At 38.1% G+C, this 16,191-nt stretch overlaps 1 protein-coding gene and 1 long non-coding RNA gene across 47 annotated transcripts in view; one reads left to right on the top strand and one right to left on the bottom strand.

The window, feature by feature from the left end:
- SORBS2 (sorbin and SH3 domain containing 2) overlaps positions 1-7,936 on the top strand; it is a 225,219-nt gene extending 217,283 nt beyond the window's left edge. For 34 of the 46 annotated variants that reach the window (XM_054064429.1, XM_054064428.1, XM_054064430.1 and 31 more), the window contains 3 exons: positions 2,006-2,055; positions 5,065-5,171; positions 5,980-6,319. In XM_054064429.1, coding sequence (XP_053920404.1) covers positions 2,006-2,055; positions 5,065-5,171; positions 5,980-6,041 — 219 coding nt within the window. In that variant the 3' untranslated portion in view covers positions 6,042-6,319. Of the gene's footprint in view, positions 1-2,005; positions 2,056-5,064; positions 5,172-5,979 lie in introns of all 46 variants that reach the window. The other 12 variants (XM_054064470.1, XM_054064465.1, XM_009565661.2 and 9 more) reach the window with 6 other exon arrangements.
- On the bottom strand, positions 6,461-14,399 carry LOC128851979 (uncharacterized). Its single transcript, XR_008449549.1, has 2 exons — positions 14,176-14,399; positions 6,461-8,209 (listed from the first exon to the last, which is right to left on the bottom strand). It is a non-coding gene; the product is annotated as an uncharacterized LOC128851979 (long non-coding RNA).
- Between the last annotated feature and the right edge of the window lie 1,792 nt (positions 14,400-16,191).

The raw sequence follows: 16,191 nt of genomic DNA on the forward strand, positions 1-16,191 counted from the left end.
ATGATGTTCACTCAACACTCTGCTCTTTATCCAAGCACTGTTATCCCAGACTCTCATACTCTTTAGCCTTTACCTTCATGTCTGTAATATAACAGTAATATAATTGTAACAATTTTACCTAATCAGGAAGTCAGATTGTTTACAGTTTGCATGTTTTGCTCAAAAAGGTGATCTAAATTATGGAATAACTCCCAATCTAAACTATATATATCTTGTGTTTAAAGTATTAAATTAATTGTAGTATTGTTTAGAACATTGGCTTTTATTGTATTCAAGAACAATCCTTAAGCTCAGTCAAGTTCTCTTGCATCCTTGACTATCTTTGGCATTCAGCTCAGTTACAGGCCTGATGAAAGATTAGCAAAAAATAAAGTCAGATTCCAATCCAAATACCAAGCAATTTGCTTAGTGGAATGTTCTCTTCTTGTTTGACAAGACAACTGTTGAAGGGATCTACCAAGAAATTAAATGTCTAATTTGCAGTCTTTATTGTTGGATTCTTGAGTAAAAATTATCCATCTTTCTTGTACACTGGCAGAGCAAAGTAAAGTGAGGGAGAGAAGAGAGTCAAAGTGTATAAGCAATTTTTGGGGGACTTCGGAGAATTCTTTTCCATCTAGCTGTCATTCATATGAATAAAAGTTCAGTAATCTGCCTGCATCTTTAGGCACCTTTTTAAAATTATATTCTACAGACTGGACAGTTAAGTAGAGAACGTTCCCAGTATTTTCTGCATTATGTACACAAACCTGATGAAATTTGACTACTTTGATTTCATCTGGTAATGCTAGGAGGGACACAAGATAGTGCATTTTAACATCTGGTATCGTGAGGCTGTGAGTTGTTTACCATAGCCTTCTCTCATGGAAGACTGTCATTTTCAAGAGTAAACTGAAGCAAGATGAACTGAAATACTCAAACCTGGGAAAGAGAGAATGGAATAATAAGACAAACCCCATGGCTTCAAGATCAGGTTGCAGTTTACTCAGTTTCGTGAAAGAAAGTGCTATGAGCTGTGTTTGATATCCACACTCCCAAAACAGATACGGTTCCCAGACTTGTATCAGACTGTCAGTCTCCACAGTGTGACCGTAGGGCATCCTCAGTCAACGGTAAATATGATCACTGCATATTAAGAGCTCTCCCAGGCAGCTGCTCCTGTGGTGTTTCTGTCCCCAGCCAGATTCTAATAGGTAGAAGTCAATGTCTTTCTAAGCAAGATATGGTTTCTGTAGGAAATTACTGTTTCTCATTTCAGTTGTGTCCAGATGTATTGGGTATTAGTGTTGGGTAATGCGCCATTAAGACAGAAGGTAGTTCCTTTCCTAAAATTTTGCACTGGAAATACAAACTACTTTTTCCTCTGTAGTAAAGGTGTTAATTGTTATTTTCACACAATTACATGCATTCTTTCAAAAATGTTTCTGCTCTTTGCCTCTCGACAGCCTGCATGGCTTTATGCTCCCCCTTGAGATGAAACAGAATTAAATAAAGCATAGCATGATATGCTTGCCAAGTTAGCACTCTCTGTGTGTGTAATGTGAATTGGTATGTTGCTTGTCTGCGAGTGTTCTGAATTCTGCCAATACATGTAGGAGATTTTATTTCTGCTTGTTTAAAAATATATCTCACACAAGGAATGTATAATTTTTTCAGTCGCATCTGATTGTTTTAATGCAATTTCTGTTTCACAGAGAAAAAAGAAAAAGCAGAAGGGTTCTGTTCAAACTTTCTACTACACTATAAATAGAATGGGGTGTTGATGAAGTTCGCAGTTTTGTTTTAGTTTTTATTATGTCCTCCAAAAAAACATATCTTCAAGCCTGCCAAGATTCTGTTGCTTGCTATGTCTCTTAAGAATTTATTTTGAATTGGAGGGGGAAGGGAATGTTGTTTTACACAAGGTAGAATATGAACTTTCAAGCAACTATGTATCATGCCCCTACCCAGCTATTTGGACCTCAGACTATAGATCTTTATTACATTTCAAATCATGTCATTTCAGCCACAGCGCCCTGTGCTTGCTCATGAAAACATACAAAGTGGGGGGGAACCGTAAGTATACTTCTTGTCTACTAAACCAAAACCTAACATTTAAGCAATAACCGGCACGTTGTCAAACAGTTTGTTAACCTGCCAAATACAATTATGAAATTTCAGAAATTTACAGGAAAATATGTAAGAAGGCTCCGGAGGGTAAATCCTTAGTAGTTTAATTTACATCAGACTCAGACACACCAACTTACAATTGTCCATTGTTTACACTTTAAAAGGATAATAATTTTGTAAAACTAAAACTTTTACTTTTTTTATTCCCTCTATTTTCAGCAGAATGCCAAATAAAGATTTAACATTGATTCAACTCATCTGCTTTACTGACTTGACACAAATTATTCAGAAAAAGCTTGGGATGTGAATGCCTTGATAATGTTGATCGCAGGAACAGAGGCACACACTTTTTGGTGTAATTTACATGTGCAATTTAAAAATTAGATACAAGAAAGCTTTTCTGAAAACTGGAGAACCTAGATCTCAAGTCTTATTTTGCACAAGCAATGTACAAATGAGATAAAGTATGAAAAGATTTTTCAGTGTTGACTGAAGACCAAATGCAAGTTTGGCGCAAGATTGTTTCAAATTCCGCCTCCCCCCCAGTCTTGCACTCAGGTCCTGCATCAGTGATCATTGAAAGCAGTAGCCATTCTTCCTCTAGCATCGGAGCATTTCAGAGCATGCCCTGTTAGATGAGTTCTCCTACATGTAACTAAGGCTTAGCATGTAAAAAGTTTAAAGTTTACCTGTTCACCAGTTGAGGAAATGGCAAGAGAGAAGAGTGGGGCAAAAAGTTACCAGGTAACTATACCACAGATAGTGTATAATGAAAATTGGACTTTTTGGTTTCAGTCTTACTAAAACCACAAGCTCCTGTGGGTTTTGTTGAGCATACTGATACACCTAACTCTACTTTACAAGCAATAATTACCCAATTAATTTTGGTCAATATAGTTTAAGTAGTTCATGACTAAATTTACTTATTCCTAAAATTAAAACCAGGAATATATTTAAATTGCCAACCAACCATTCTTCTTGAATATATATCGTTAGTGTTGTAAATGGTAGTAAAAGTTTCATATTTTAGAAATTATCAAAGACAGAATGAAATGATTACAAAGTAGTTATTAAAATGGATTATCAAGAAATGACTAAGATTAGATTTCTAAAGTACAAAGAATGCTAATTGGGAAGTTCTTGTTACTGTATTTGAATAAGTAATTGGCTTGAATCCTATTCATGACACATGACATCTGCAACTCTTGTACCTTTGGAAGCTGCATTTAATGAGTTTTGGAATATCACCATAGCTCTGCTTTCCTGGAATATAGTGATAAGCATGACAGAAAATGTAATTTTTTGCACATGTTGTTCCTACTTCTGCTACACAAATGACCAGCGGTAACTGCTTAAATAACCAGACTAGTTCCATTTTTTAGTGTGACTGAAATGTAAAATTAAACTTTTCACATTTGGGGAGATAACTGACAGACAGAAAAAAATTAAGTTAAATTCTTTTTTTTCCCTGGAACAGTGTCTTTTCTCCAAACCATTTCCAAATGTGAAAAATTAGTATTGTTTATTGAAGAGAACCATCATTACACTAAGCCTAGCACCAGTCTATATATAGGATTTTCAAAAGGAACTTTCAGGAGCAGGAATTTTTTATTGAAATAAACATCTCATTTAAGCCATGGAAAATTTGCCTGAAAGATACAGATCTAATGGAAATACTTAGTACCAACACATCAAAGGGAGAGTTGTTTTTACTGGGGGAAGTGTAATGGCATTAAGGTTTTAAAGACAGTGAACCATTGTTAAGAGGAAAAAATTGACAAGATTATGTTTTATTTTAAAATTTTGAAATTAAAACTATTTCCTGTGGAGAATTTCTGCAGTTGTACCCTGCTTGTTTACGTGCAGTCAGTCATAGCTGGGGCACAAATGATGAGAAAAAATGGCAGATTCTAATTCTGTAGGACTTCTGGGCTTTTGCAGCAACCTTCCCATGGATGCCAGCCCAAGCGCCTTCAGTTGTCGCTATTAAAAGTTTATTGCCATACTTTAAATTCCAAGAAACTTCATTAAAAGCTGACAAAGAATGAAAGACAACTTTAGTAATCTCATGCCTTTTCCAGTTATCCACGTTAGATCCTTTGATCCACAGCCCCTGGCTGGGGTGGAGGTACAAGTCAGTGTCCAAATACTGTTTGAGTTTCCATCCTTATATCCCGTGATTTGATTCAAGCCTCTCCCTCAATCTTAGAGATTTTATATATCTATATATGTATTTATGTCAGGGGCAGTGTTAACCAGGGAAGGGGTTACAGGTGCATATGTTTCCAAATAGTAGTTAATTTTCCACTTACCCCGCAGAGGTTGGGACCTCTTTTACATGCAGAGCTCCCACAGTTCCAAGGTTTTCTTCAGCAGTTGCTACTGAGGAGCCCAGGGTGGTCCCTCCGTCACAGCGGCAGTGTGGGGGCCACTCTCCTGGTTTCCTCCTCCACACACTGCAGAGGGACACCAGGCTCTTCGCTTATGTGTATGGCACCTTGCTCTGCTAAGGCAGAGAATGCATACAGTAGATTAAGCTTTCCAGAGCTTAAAGGCAGAGTCACAGTTTTAGGTGTAGATTATGGGATGTTAAGGAGCCAAGGCATCCACAGGCTCCCCTCTAGAAGTCCTCTGTTTTGGCAGCTCAGTTATAAAATAATGCTTTAAAAAATGATACTACTAGAATTGTCTGTTCAAAGCAACTGATTAAATAAATTGGTTGAGGAACCATCAGACTTGCCTCGAGTCCCCAGTCTTTACTGTCTGATGAGTTACTTTTATGATATTTATTTATGTACTATAATACATACCTAGCCCTGAAGTCCACCAGGCAAAATAAACCCTTTTCCCCTGGGATGTTACTTATTAGCTAATGTTTAAGCCAGTTCCTATTCGTCAACAGAGGTGCAAAGAACTCTTACTTCATTTTAAAATGCGTCATTTGTCCTATTTAAGGTTTCAGGCTCTGTATAACTATACTCCTAGGAATGAAGACGAATTGGAGCTCAGAGAGGGAGATGTCATTGATGTGATGGAAAAATGTGATGATGGATGGTTTGTGGGTATGTTTTTACTTCAGCTGCTTCTTTTTTTTTGTTGTTTTTTTCCCCTGACCTTTGCTGTCCTCTTTGGTGTCTTTTAAATAAATTAATTTTTGGCATTCAGTGTAATAAACCTGAACTTGGCTTTATCAGGAAAAATCTCAACCAAAATCCACTGAAATTAGTGGGCGATTTTTCACTTGTGTCTTTTGGAGTTGATGGACACAAATTGAGATATGCCTCCAGTTTATTGTACAGCACTGTTGTCATTCTCATGTGACACAAATTAGACTATGGGTTACTGCTCTCTTCATAAAGGCCAGGCAATGTAAAACGTACTTGCATGAATACATCTACAGATTTGACTACTGAGAACCAATTATTATTGAACAAACAGAGATTTGATAACTAGTCCTCGATAAAATAGCTTAATCATTCCTTAAACTCTTATGCACGCAGTGGCTAACTTAATCATCTAACTAGTCCTCAACATTAAAAAAAAATCAAATTACTAAAATAGTCTTGATATTGTTGAAGTTAAATTATTTCTATGTCCCAAGCCACCTGGAGAGTGGCTGTAGGCCACAGCTTTAATCAGGCCTAACAATTAAATCAAATAACCTCTTTACTTGCTTTTTCCTTCCTGCAGTTATAACGTGTTAAAACTCAACTCACAAATGAAATGCAAAAAGACTTTTTGAAGTTATGTTATAAAGGACTGAAGATATTTCTGTTTGTGCAATATTAAACATAAAAATTTAAAAGCCCATGCTTACATAGTGATTTCTTGTTGTTATTACCATCTTTCATCTATTGCTTCTAATTTCAGGAACCTCGAGAAGAACCAAATTCTTTGGTACTTTCCCTGGAAACTATGTCAAGAGGCTCTGAAATTTTTTTTCTACTTATTTATGCTGCATCTCTGCAACACATCTGCATAAAGCTGCTAGAAAACATGCTGCGCTGGCCTTCTGTTTTCTTGCTTGCAGTCTAAGAGAAAGGCCATCTAGTTCATCCTCATCCCATCCCATCCTCCAAACCGTTCCAGCAGTATTACAGCAACGACCACGGTGTGAATAACTAAGGTTTTCTAAAACAAGAAGCAGCATTTCAACATTTAAGTACTCCCTGCTTTAAAGCCTTTCCATTTGAAACACGGTAGGCAAAGCCTGGTGACAGGTACGCAGACGAAATCCCGTGGAGGGTGAGAAGGGGGAGCAGCTGTTCTTGGTTTGGACATTTGTGGTACTATCACGAAGTCTGATGGGATTTTTTTCAGCATGCATGTAATATGGGGGGGAAAGTTGCTGTTTACTATTTTTTTTTTTTAATGGTTTGAGTTTCCACATTCTTACTAGCTTGGCAGCATTTGTTGCTTTCACTTTGCCGTATCACAGGTTTGCCTATTGTACTGGTTTACAGTGTATGACAAATTATAATATAGATCTTTTTGCCTGCACTTGTATGTTGTAACGTATGCACAGTGATTGTAAAATCTCAAGCAAGCGTAGTGAAAAAAAGAAAGAACTGCAAGTGTTCTGAACGGGTGCAATGATATTGGCTAAACCTTTTTTCATTTTCCCCTAATAAAGCTGTAGTGTTTTCTGTTAAAAGGTAAGAAAGGCAAGAGGTATACAACGTTGGGAAGGAGGATTTAATGAAGAGACAGACAATGATACAAGCATAGATAATAAATAACCTGCTGCTGATGTCTGACACTAAATGGTTGCAACCAAATGTCGTAATAGTAAGCAATGTGAAATTTGAGAGGTTAGTGTTTTTATGTAACATGGGAATTTTAAGAAGCAGGAAGTAAACAGTGTTAGTGCAAAGGGTTGATGGGTTTTTTTTTCCTAACATAGCCACCTGAAAAACATTCACAAGTATCATGTACTGATTTACTTCACTATATATATGTATGTATGTATGTTAACAAAACCCAAGTTACACGTTCTTTTAAGGAATTTAGTACAGAAAAAAGTCACAAGTATTAAAACTGAAACAATGTAGAGGTGGGTTGTTTGGGGTTTTTTCCTGAATGAAATAAGTATTTGAAAACATACATTTTCCATAAGCAAAAGGTAAACATAAATAAAAAAATGAAATTAAGGCACAGGATGATAATGACTATGGCTTTATAAAAATAAAAAATCAGATTTGGTTTCTTCAGCACCTTATAGATGGCAAAAGCTTCTACTGCATTTCTCATGAGTAAAGGATTGAAATTGTCAAAGTGTATGTAGTCTCTGTAGCATTTTGTACATATGTTTGCTTTTTTGTACAGAGCCATTTGGTTGTTGATTTTAAAAAAAATTAAGTTCCTTATTTGATCTTTGCCCTCTTCATATACAGAACATTTCAATGCATTTTTCTTTTCTTGCTCTATTTACCATAAGCACATCTGGATAGTGCAATTCTGTAAGATAGCATTTTATGCAAAAATTTATTAATTAAAATATGGTTTACCAGCCAATTCTAAATGTACATATGTCTTTATTACTGAGAAATGTCATTAAGACAAAGGTAAAGAAACATCTTTGTGCAGCATACCTTTATTATTGCAGATTTCATGGCAAAAGCTTTATATTCAAAGGCTTTCAATTTTAAACTAGATCTGCATGCAGCTTTGCTGTGAGATTAATACCTATCTTTGATGCCATTTATGATTGAAGACTTAAGTATCTGTTGCCTGTGATATTTAAAAGTACTGTTTCTACTCTGTAACTGATTTTAGAAGAATACAGGTTTTTCATACCTGGCTTTCAGGTAACTGACTTTGAATTCCTACAAGCAAAAGGTCTTTGTGGTTTTTTCTTGAGTAGACTTCTAATAAATTTTGCTTGGAGTACACAACTGTTTCCCCTATCATTTCTCAAAATACGCATAACACATTACCTAGGAGTTGCGAAGTGCTTGACTCTTCAGGCTTATACGCAGGTAATTTTGCCTCGTACAAAGACTTTTTTTCCATCACCAAGCATACACCAGTTATATAGATGGACAACTAGCATTGCCCACGCAGCTCTCAGTTGATCCACTTGAATGTCATCCATAGAACGCTGAAATCCAAAAGCAACATTCTTGGCTTTTCTGAGATATTTTTTCTGTTGCCAGAGCCACCCCTGACTCCAGAAGCACAAAGGTGGAAACACACTATGGTAAACCCTTTATGCCTGGCAAAAGTTCCCATACCCTAACCTTTCAACAAAAGCAAAACAAGAACTCCTCTGTAAAGCGACAGCATAGAAGCAAGTTTTAAGGAAAATACAGATATTTGGAGAACATCTTACATGTGAGATTCTGCCTGCAAAACTGAATTTTCCAGCACAAATTTCCCAGTAAGGGAAAAAAAACTCCAAAACCTGCTACAAGAAGCAAAGTAAGTAAGCAGCACCTTTTTTTTTTTGGTTATTTCACTGGCTACTAAATACAGTTTGTTAACGCCTCCAAGCAGCTAATCAGTCCTTCTCCAAGCCACGCTGGCTACCCTTGCTGGGATTCCTCCTCCAGATACAGTGTGTGTCATACTTCTATGACTGAAGAAGGTGGCACGACAGCAACCTGCATTTGCTCAGAAATAACCTATTTCTACAAGTCTGATTTGTGCTCAGTTTTGTCTTTACAATAGCTGGGCTGGAAGATGCCGAACCACCAATGCCTCTAAATAAATACACAAGTACGTAGCTGAAAATTTTAACTTTGTCTACAAGAAGGTTAAGACCAGGGAGTGCTGTTGGAACTCCAGCAGGTAAATTCCTTTGTCAGTGTAAACATTGTTGATGATGGGAATGCTTTCATTTTGGGTAAGGCCTAATTTACTCAGTGCTGTTTTGACTGAGGTAGGTGTGCCCTTCCAGTACTAAGTCAGCTTAAACCCACTGCATGCATCTCTTCTTGTAGCCCTATAACCAAACACTGGAATATACAATCAAGCATTCTGTGGTTTGTCCTTTCCGTTTGCTGGGCAACCCAGCGTGGAGTCTGGGACATCGCTGAAAAACTGCTTTGTGCCACATACCTGTAAGAACTGTAAGAAGGGGTACTGTGTTTTAATAGTTTTCTGTAAAAGCTAGGCTAATAAAACTGACTGATTGCCGTAGTCTCACCAATATAAAGAAATTCTGGGTGTTTAACAGTCGGACTTGTTAAGGGCTAAAACAGCATCCTCTGTCTACGTTACGGATAAATAGGTAAGGTTACTGGAGCATCCCTGAAAACCCAGTACGTTCCACTGCCAACCCTACAGTGAGCCATGCGTTTGCTGTTGAGACAAAAGAACCCTTAAAACAAGAAAACCCACAAGACACCAGCCAGCCAGGGAGAGCAGTGCCCAAGTGGTTCAGGGTAATGTTCAATATCCCAAACTAAGCAAAGGGTCACCCTAGCAGGTTTAACATTCTGTCACTCATGCCAAAGCAAATCATGTTGTCATTCTGTGATGCCTGGCATTTACTAGTTGCCTTTTAAATGCTGATGTAAAGAACCCAGACAAGAACACGAGGTGGTTCCTATGCATTTAAAAACGCAGTGCATGAGCCAACGGGAAGCTAGAAACATGAAGTCAGTAGCTCCAGAAGGACCTTAGGTCATCACTAAGTATATTCCCTTACAGTATTTATAGTTACATGGTGAAACCCTGCCCTTGCTCCAGTTAACAGCAAACTCCATTGAAGTCAACAGATCCCACAGTACTGGTAATAACATTTCTATGATAGCTTGAAAAGAAAATTCATGAGAGAAGGAATTAGAAGTCCAGTTTGGCTTGGTTTCACTATGTTGAAATGTATGAGTGCAGGCAGAGTCCAGAAACTGCTTCTTTAACTGCTCCTCCTACACAGCACAGCACAGTGCCCTTCTCTAGTACCTGACAGTTAAATTAAAGTCAAACCATATGCATCTCCAAGGTCGCAAAAGCATATTGGAAGGGCAAATAATTCAATTTTTAAACATGTTTATACAGCAGAACCCACTGTTGCGTCCAGCAAATACCAATCAGATTGAGACCTGAATCCACCCATTTTACAGAGCAGGAAACTTGCCAGACCAACATGAAGAAATTGGTACCTTATCCTTGCACATTAAGCAGGGAAGACTAATTTAATAAGGCTTTCTTCTGCAATCTGTAGGTAATCAATCAACATCACACTATTTATTTGACTGGACCCAAAAAATATGCCATTTTACTTCTATTCTTCTCCCAATGGCCAGACAGTTACATTCTGAAGTTCTAGCTAAAAACTGCCCAGTAAAATCTATTATTCTCATCAGCATAGTGAAGTCACATTCCTTTGAAAGTTAAAAAGTGCCTATTGAAAAAATAGATATGTTTGTAATTTATCTATGAAGAATATAACAGAAATCCACCGAAAGGGAAACAAAGGAATTAATTATTTACTCCTTACGGTACCCCGAGTCAGATACTATTTAGGTCAAAGAAAGCTATACTAGTGACATGTAGCCCGTCATTCATGTATTTTGTGTCACCTCTGAAACACAAAAGAAGAACAGAAGTTTCGAGGTTAATGTGTAGTGACAAAACTGATGAAAAGCCTGAACAATGGTGCAAGTACAATTGTTAGTGCAATCCGGATGGTTGGTCACCCTGTGCAGCAGCTCTGCACCCAGAACTCCCAGCTCCTGTTTCTTTTGCATCAATACGAATCCCATACATAAAGCATTATAGAACTATGCCTTCTGGTACTTAACTTCAATTTCTTTGAGAGTTATATGGAAGGAGCAAAGTTCTGTGTTAATAGACTACTTAACAGAAAGTAGAAAGCATACTTATTAAAATAGCTCGAATGCCTATAATACCCATCCCACAATAATTTTTTTGAGGAGCCTTTGTATAGTGATGTCACATTTAATTACAGATCTGAGGCAGAGAGGGTCTCATTTCAGCATGGCATTACATCACAAGTGACACCATAAGGAGGTGGAGTTGGGGGGGGGAAAATGTTGTCTGACAACCAGAAATGCGTTGCTAGGTTTGTCCTCAGTACAGATACTCACATCTCAACAATTTATGTTTCTTGCTGCCAACACGAATAACAAGCTTGGAAGTCATTATTTCATCACCCATATACACACATAGCAAAGTAATCCTCCTACTTTTTCCATCCATCAAGGAAATCAGTAAACCACTTTAAAAAAATACCCTAAGAATAATGTAATTATTTATTTCTACCAGTGAAGAATTACCAGAGAGTTACACAAACCAACTCTTGATACTTCCTTACAAAAAGGGAGGAGATACACTTCTCTGTTGCAAGCCACTCTTTCCTTCTGCAAAAGAGGGTTCTGTGTTCACACGGGTCTAATTTGGGTGTCCAGATATAGCTCCAATTGATTCGAACAAGTTTCCTATTTAAATTTCTTAAAGAGTCTGGTCCTTTAAGACTTTTTTGTCTCCTTTACATTAAAATAAAATGGAGGCATTTTATTTCAAGACTTTCTGCAAGTGCCACTTAAGAACCAAGGAAATGGACTGTCATACTAAATAACAGTAATCAAACCTTGAGTGATTTTCATCAAGTGACTTTTTTTTTTTTTTTCTCAGCACAGGGTTGAGTATACAACTGAAAACAGCTCTGCAAACAGCACTAAGGAGACAGAACATGGTGTTCTAAGTGGGTCATCGCATTGCTTCTGTCACTGTGATTTGCTAGATAAACCCCGAGCATGCAATGATCCGACTCGTGCTTCCCCCAGGTTAATGCTTCAAATTGTAACGTGAAACATGTACAGACACTAGCTGGCTCAAGACCTGCTAAAGGCTTTTCTTACACTACGACTGATTCATCTGTTATAGATAGATTTTTTTTTCACTTGTAACTGGAAATGTTTGAACAGGTGAAAAATCAGCCCCTCCTTAAACTGTAAAAGAGAACAAATGAAAGTGTCCAGTATGCCCAAGGTAGTAGAGGGCAACATTTAAATGCCACTGAAAAGCTCTAGGAACTATTTACAGATTCACTTCATCTGGTCCTGCAGCCAGCTCCACAGCCCAAGGCAGAAAGCAGCATTATACTTAATCTGAAGCAGAAAATACAAAAGCCATACACCATCAAAACCACAGAGAAACATCTAGGACACACAAAACCCACTCTGCTAGCTACCAATCCTTACCTATGTTCTGAAGCGAGCAGATTGTCATAGAGGGATCCAAAATGTTTGTACATACCACCTAAGTCGAAAGGAGTTCTGAAGAAGAGTGGTCAAAGAAAGACGTTGGCCCAGCCCTATGTCAGTATCAGATAATCACTTCTGAACATCACAATTGTGATTACAGAACTGATGGGTTCTAAGTTGTTACGGAAAACTAAGTAGCACACGCTACTTATAGATTGTAGCATCCTCAAACTACAGCTTACTATCCAAGTCCTCTTCATTTTTCGCAACACGCTCTTCCTTTGTCTATCTATGTCATTGCACGGTCATAAACAGCGCAGGCTTTGAGACAGGAATCAGCCTTCTGCAGCTTATTTGTACAGTACTCATCCCAAGAGGACCATTGCTTTAATACAGGGAAAAAAATTCATTACACTGAAATAAAATGTCTTACTTCCTTATAGACATAACTCAGAGGCACATCCTACACTTTAGGTATAGAAATAGTGGATGTGTCACAAATACCACTTCAGTTAGCCTTCCAACCCCAACTCTAACCCTACTCACAAAAAACTTTTTAAAAAAAAAAAAAACAAAAAACAAAACACCACAACTAAACCGGAGAGGCAGAGTGATTATTTGTGGAGAAAGAGCAGTCCATTTGGGACATCAGAGCTAGGTGAGACCTGGGAGAGTTGGTTTAGGCCATGGAAACAAGCTACTCAGCCTATTTTGTGCATCCAGCCTTTTTACTTCATCACACACGCTCCGTGCTTCCACGAAAGCTATCTACCTACGGAAGTCTTAGAAAGGAACTGTTCAAGTCAGACAAGGCTACGAAGGAAAAAGAGTGAGCTCAGTGGGGGAAGACACAAGCTCAAAGTCAAGCCATTTCTGAAATTCTCCAGGCACTATGCACCTCTTACTAAGGGCCCTGAAGGGCAGCCTGTCCAGCCTGTTCTACCATTCGTTTTCTTCCTGTCATTCCTAGAGGCAAGAAGACTCAACCCACCATGGAACTATGAAACATTTTACAACTCAAAAATACTGCAATTCCATTTTAACCTGCTCAAGGTCTTGCACTCCAGCTCTTGCTTTACATTATCCAGATACCTGCCAAAAGCATTACCTGTGGCACTTTCAACATCATTACTGAAAATCCAGAACTTCCAAAGATGGAAGAGGTCTCCTACATCAGGCCATAAAACTGCTAACTTCTCCACAGCAAGTGACCGGTGTTGGTTAGAAGGTCCTGACTTTCCACATCCTGCCTTTCACTCAACTAAAGAGAATTTGGCAGATTACTTTTAAGCTCTGGGAAGTACGAAACAGAAATTGCTAAAATGCAACAACCAGGCAAGATTAAAACTCAGCCTTCAGGGGGCTTTTTTATGCTTCTGAATAGGTTTTTGGTGGAAGTTTTCCTTTTTGGGGGTGTGGTAAGAACTGTAAGCAAGACAGTTTCCATATATTTTTCCAGAGAAGCTTTGGATAAAAGAGTTTTACTCACATTTCAAAGCACGAGCTGTGTACACCATGACTTACCTGTCTTAACACTGTAAAGAAAGGATTATCCTCTGAAAAGCTGTGGAGCAATTGCTCACAAATTCTGGCCTGGATTCCTACAGCACTAGCAAATGTTGAGTGTAAAAGCTCCCAGCTACAGTATGGATTATATTAACTCCTTCCATGCTGGAGTATAGCTGTAGTGGATGCATTTATACCAGTTTTAAGACTATGTGTATGTATATCTGACTGGTTTTACATTGACCATTTCAGACCCAGTAATTGCATGTTGATAAAACTGAGAATTTTGTCCTAGTTCAGTTCTGCCAATTTTGTCCCTTCCTTGGTTGTACCCTTTCTCATGATATAGCCAGCTTTTACAAAAGTTTTCTCAAACCTGTGCACTCACCTTCAGTGAACAAAAGTCAGCAAAAAGTCCAAGCAGGGTAAGCTGTAAAATGCATAATTATTTACTTCCATTTAGTATTTTCTTCTGCTGTCAAGAAACTAATTCATAAGTGTGGACAAGCTGACTGTCCTTTTAACAAGCAGAAAGAATAAAAATTGTAACGAGGAAAATACTTTAAGTTAAATTTAAGCATTATGCCTGAACACTACAGTGTGCATCGGGACTCCAGATTCCAGCTTTGTGGTTAGCTACATTCTGAAGCTGCTGATCTCTGGCTCTGGTCCCACCTTATACTTAAAACAGAATACCGTATTTGTCTTTCAGCTGTTCCTGTTTGTCATGACCCAATAAACATGGCTAACTCTTCCATAGCAACTGCTGTTAAAATGCTAAACCCAAGCCACAAGGTAAAAGAAAAACAGATATCGAATACAGTACTTCATGGAACATAAGACAATAGCTGTATATTGAGAGAGATTCTGATGCCCGTTTCTTAGAGAAAAGTATTCAGAGTGTTTGGCACTTGGACTACAAGTGACTGTGGCCTTACACGTGATCTCCTCGTTTGTTTGTGTATGAAGTCTCAACTCTTGGGAAACAACAAAACATACCAAGGTATTGATCCGAAAGTTTGACACATGGTTTGGAGAATCCCTGGGCTGCTCTGTGCTTAGAAAAATCCATGCATTCTTTTAGGCTTAAGGCAGAATAAACTTATTTTCCCCTTCCTTCAAAGAAACATAGAAATTTGGGATCCATAGACTAACAGAAAACAACTGTAAATACCTATTACTACAGGTATCTCTCTCACACACAAATGGGCACAAACATACAGAGGTGTCAATGGAAAAACCTGTCAACTTCAGTGATACAGAATAAGTCATGATGGATCATACTCCCAAGTCCTTACGGTCTCATATTGCTTATGTGCCTCTGAAAGCCTGCAGCAAGCCCACGGGAAACAATAGGCATACACCCTTAATGGCATTCACACTGTTGGAGTACAATTGTATATGAGCACTTGGCTCTGCTCTGCTACATCTGAAGAGCCCCATCAGAGTACTGTTTCACAGCTAAGCATAAAGACATGGACTAAAAAGAACTGCTTAGAATTAAACCTGGGAGAAATTTCAGGAGAGGCCCCAGACAGGACAGGCAGTTCTGCCTCCTAACCTTACTTTTGTCTTCCATGAAGTTATTTTGTAGGTAATAGTAGCATTTCCAGACTTTCATTATCTGTTATTTACAATAGAAGGCATTCTCAATAAGTCAAAAGTAGGATAATGATTTTAAAGTTATAGGCAGGAAAAGAAAAAAAAATCTGCTTTAAAGGTAATCTAGAAGAAGGCTAAAGCTTATACCAGGAATAAAGTACAGATCACAACCATACAAGCAGAAGCGTTTTCTTCTCCACCAAGAAATTACTGTTCTTTTCTCATCACTTCAATTCAGATCTTTTTCCAGTTATAAACTTTCACTGACAAAAATAAACTAGAAGAAGGGACAAAAACATACACGTACACAAGTGTTTCCATGGAGAGAGACGTACTTGCACTACACACAGGATCCTGAGCTGAAAGTTTTGCCAGACCAAGAAGAACAAGCTATCTCTTATCATCCAGTAATGACAAGAAGAAATGTTAGTCTCTTCAAAAAACAGCTCTTTCTAATGCCAAACTGCTGCTACCTCCCGCCTGACGGGTTTCCCTAGTCACATGAATTATATTATGGATCTGTTCTTGAAGTCTTGAACTTCAAAAAATTCTCTGAAGCTTTAGTCATATCAAGTGCTACTGAATAAAATCAGCTCCTTCTCCAGTAGCAGCATAGGTAATCTCCACACAAACATTCCTTTTCCTGTAATTTACCTTTTATCCTGATTAGTTAAGGATAGGAGACGGCCGGTTCTGAAGGGCTTGTAGTCACTCCACAATGAAGACCATTCTTTTACAATTGCAGCATACATTCCTATAAAACTAACATAGCAGAGACATCCCACAGCATTCTGTACCAGTT

Source organism: Cuculus canorus, chromosome 4 (genome assembly GCF_017976375.1).
Source record: "Cuculus canorus isolate bCucCan1 chromosome 4, bCucCan1.pri, whole genome shotgun sequence".
In the NCBI taxonomy this organism is placed as follows: Eukaryota; Metazoa; Chordata; class Aves; order Cuculiformes; family Cuculidae; genus Cuculus; species Cuculus canorus.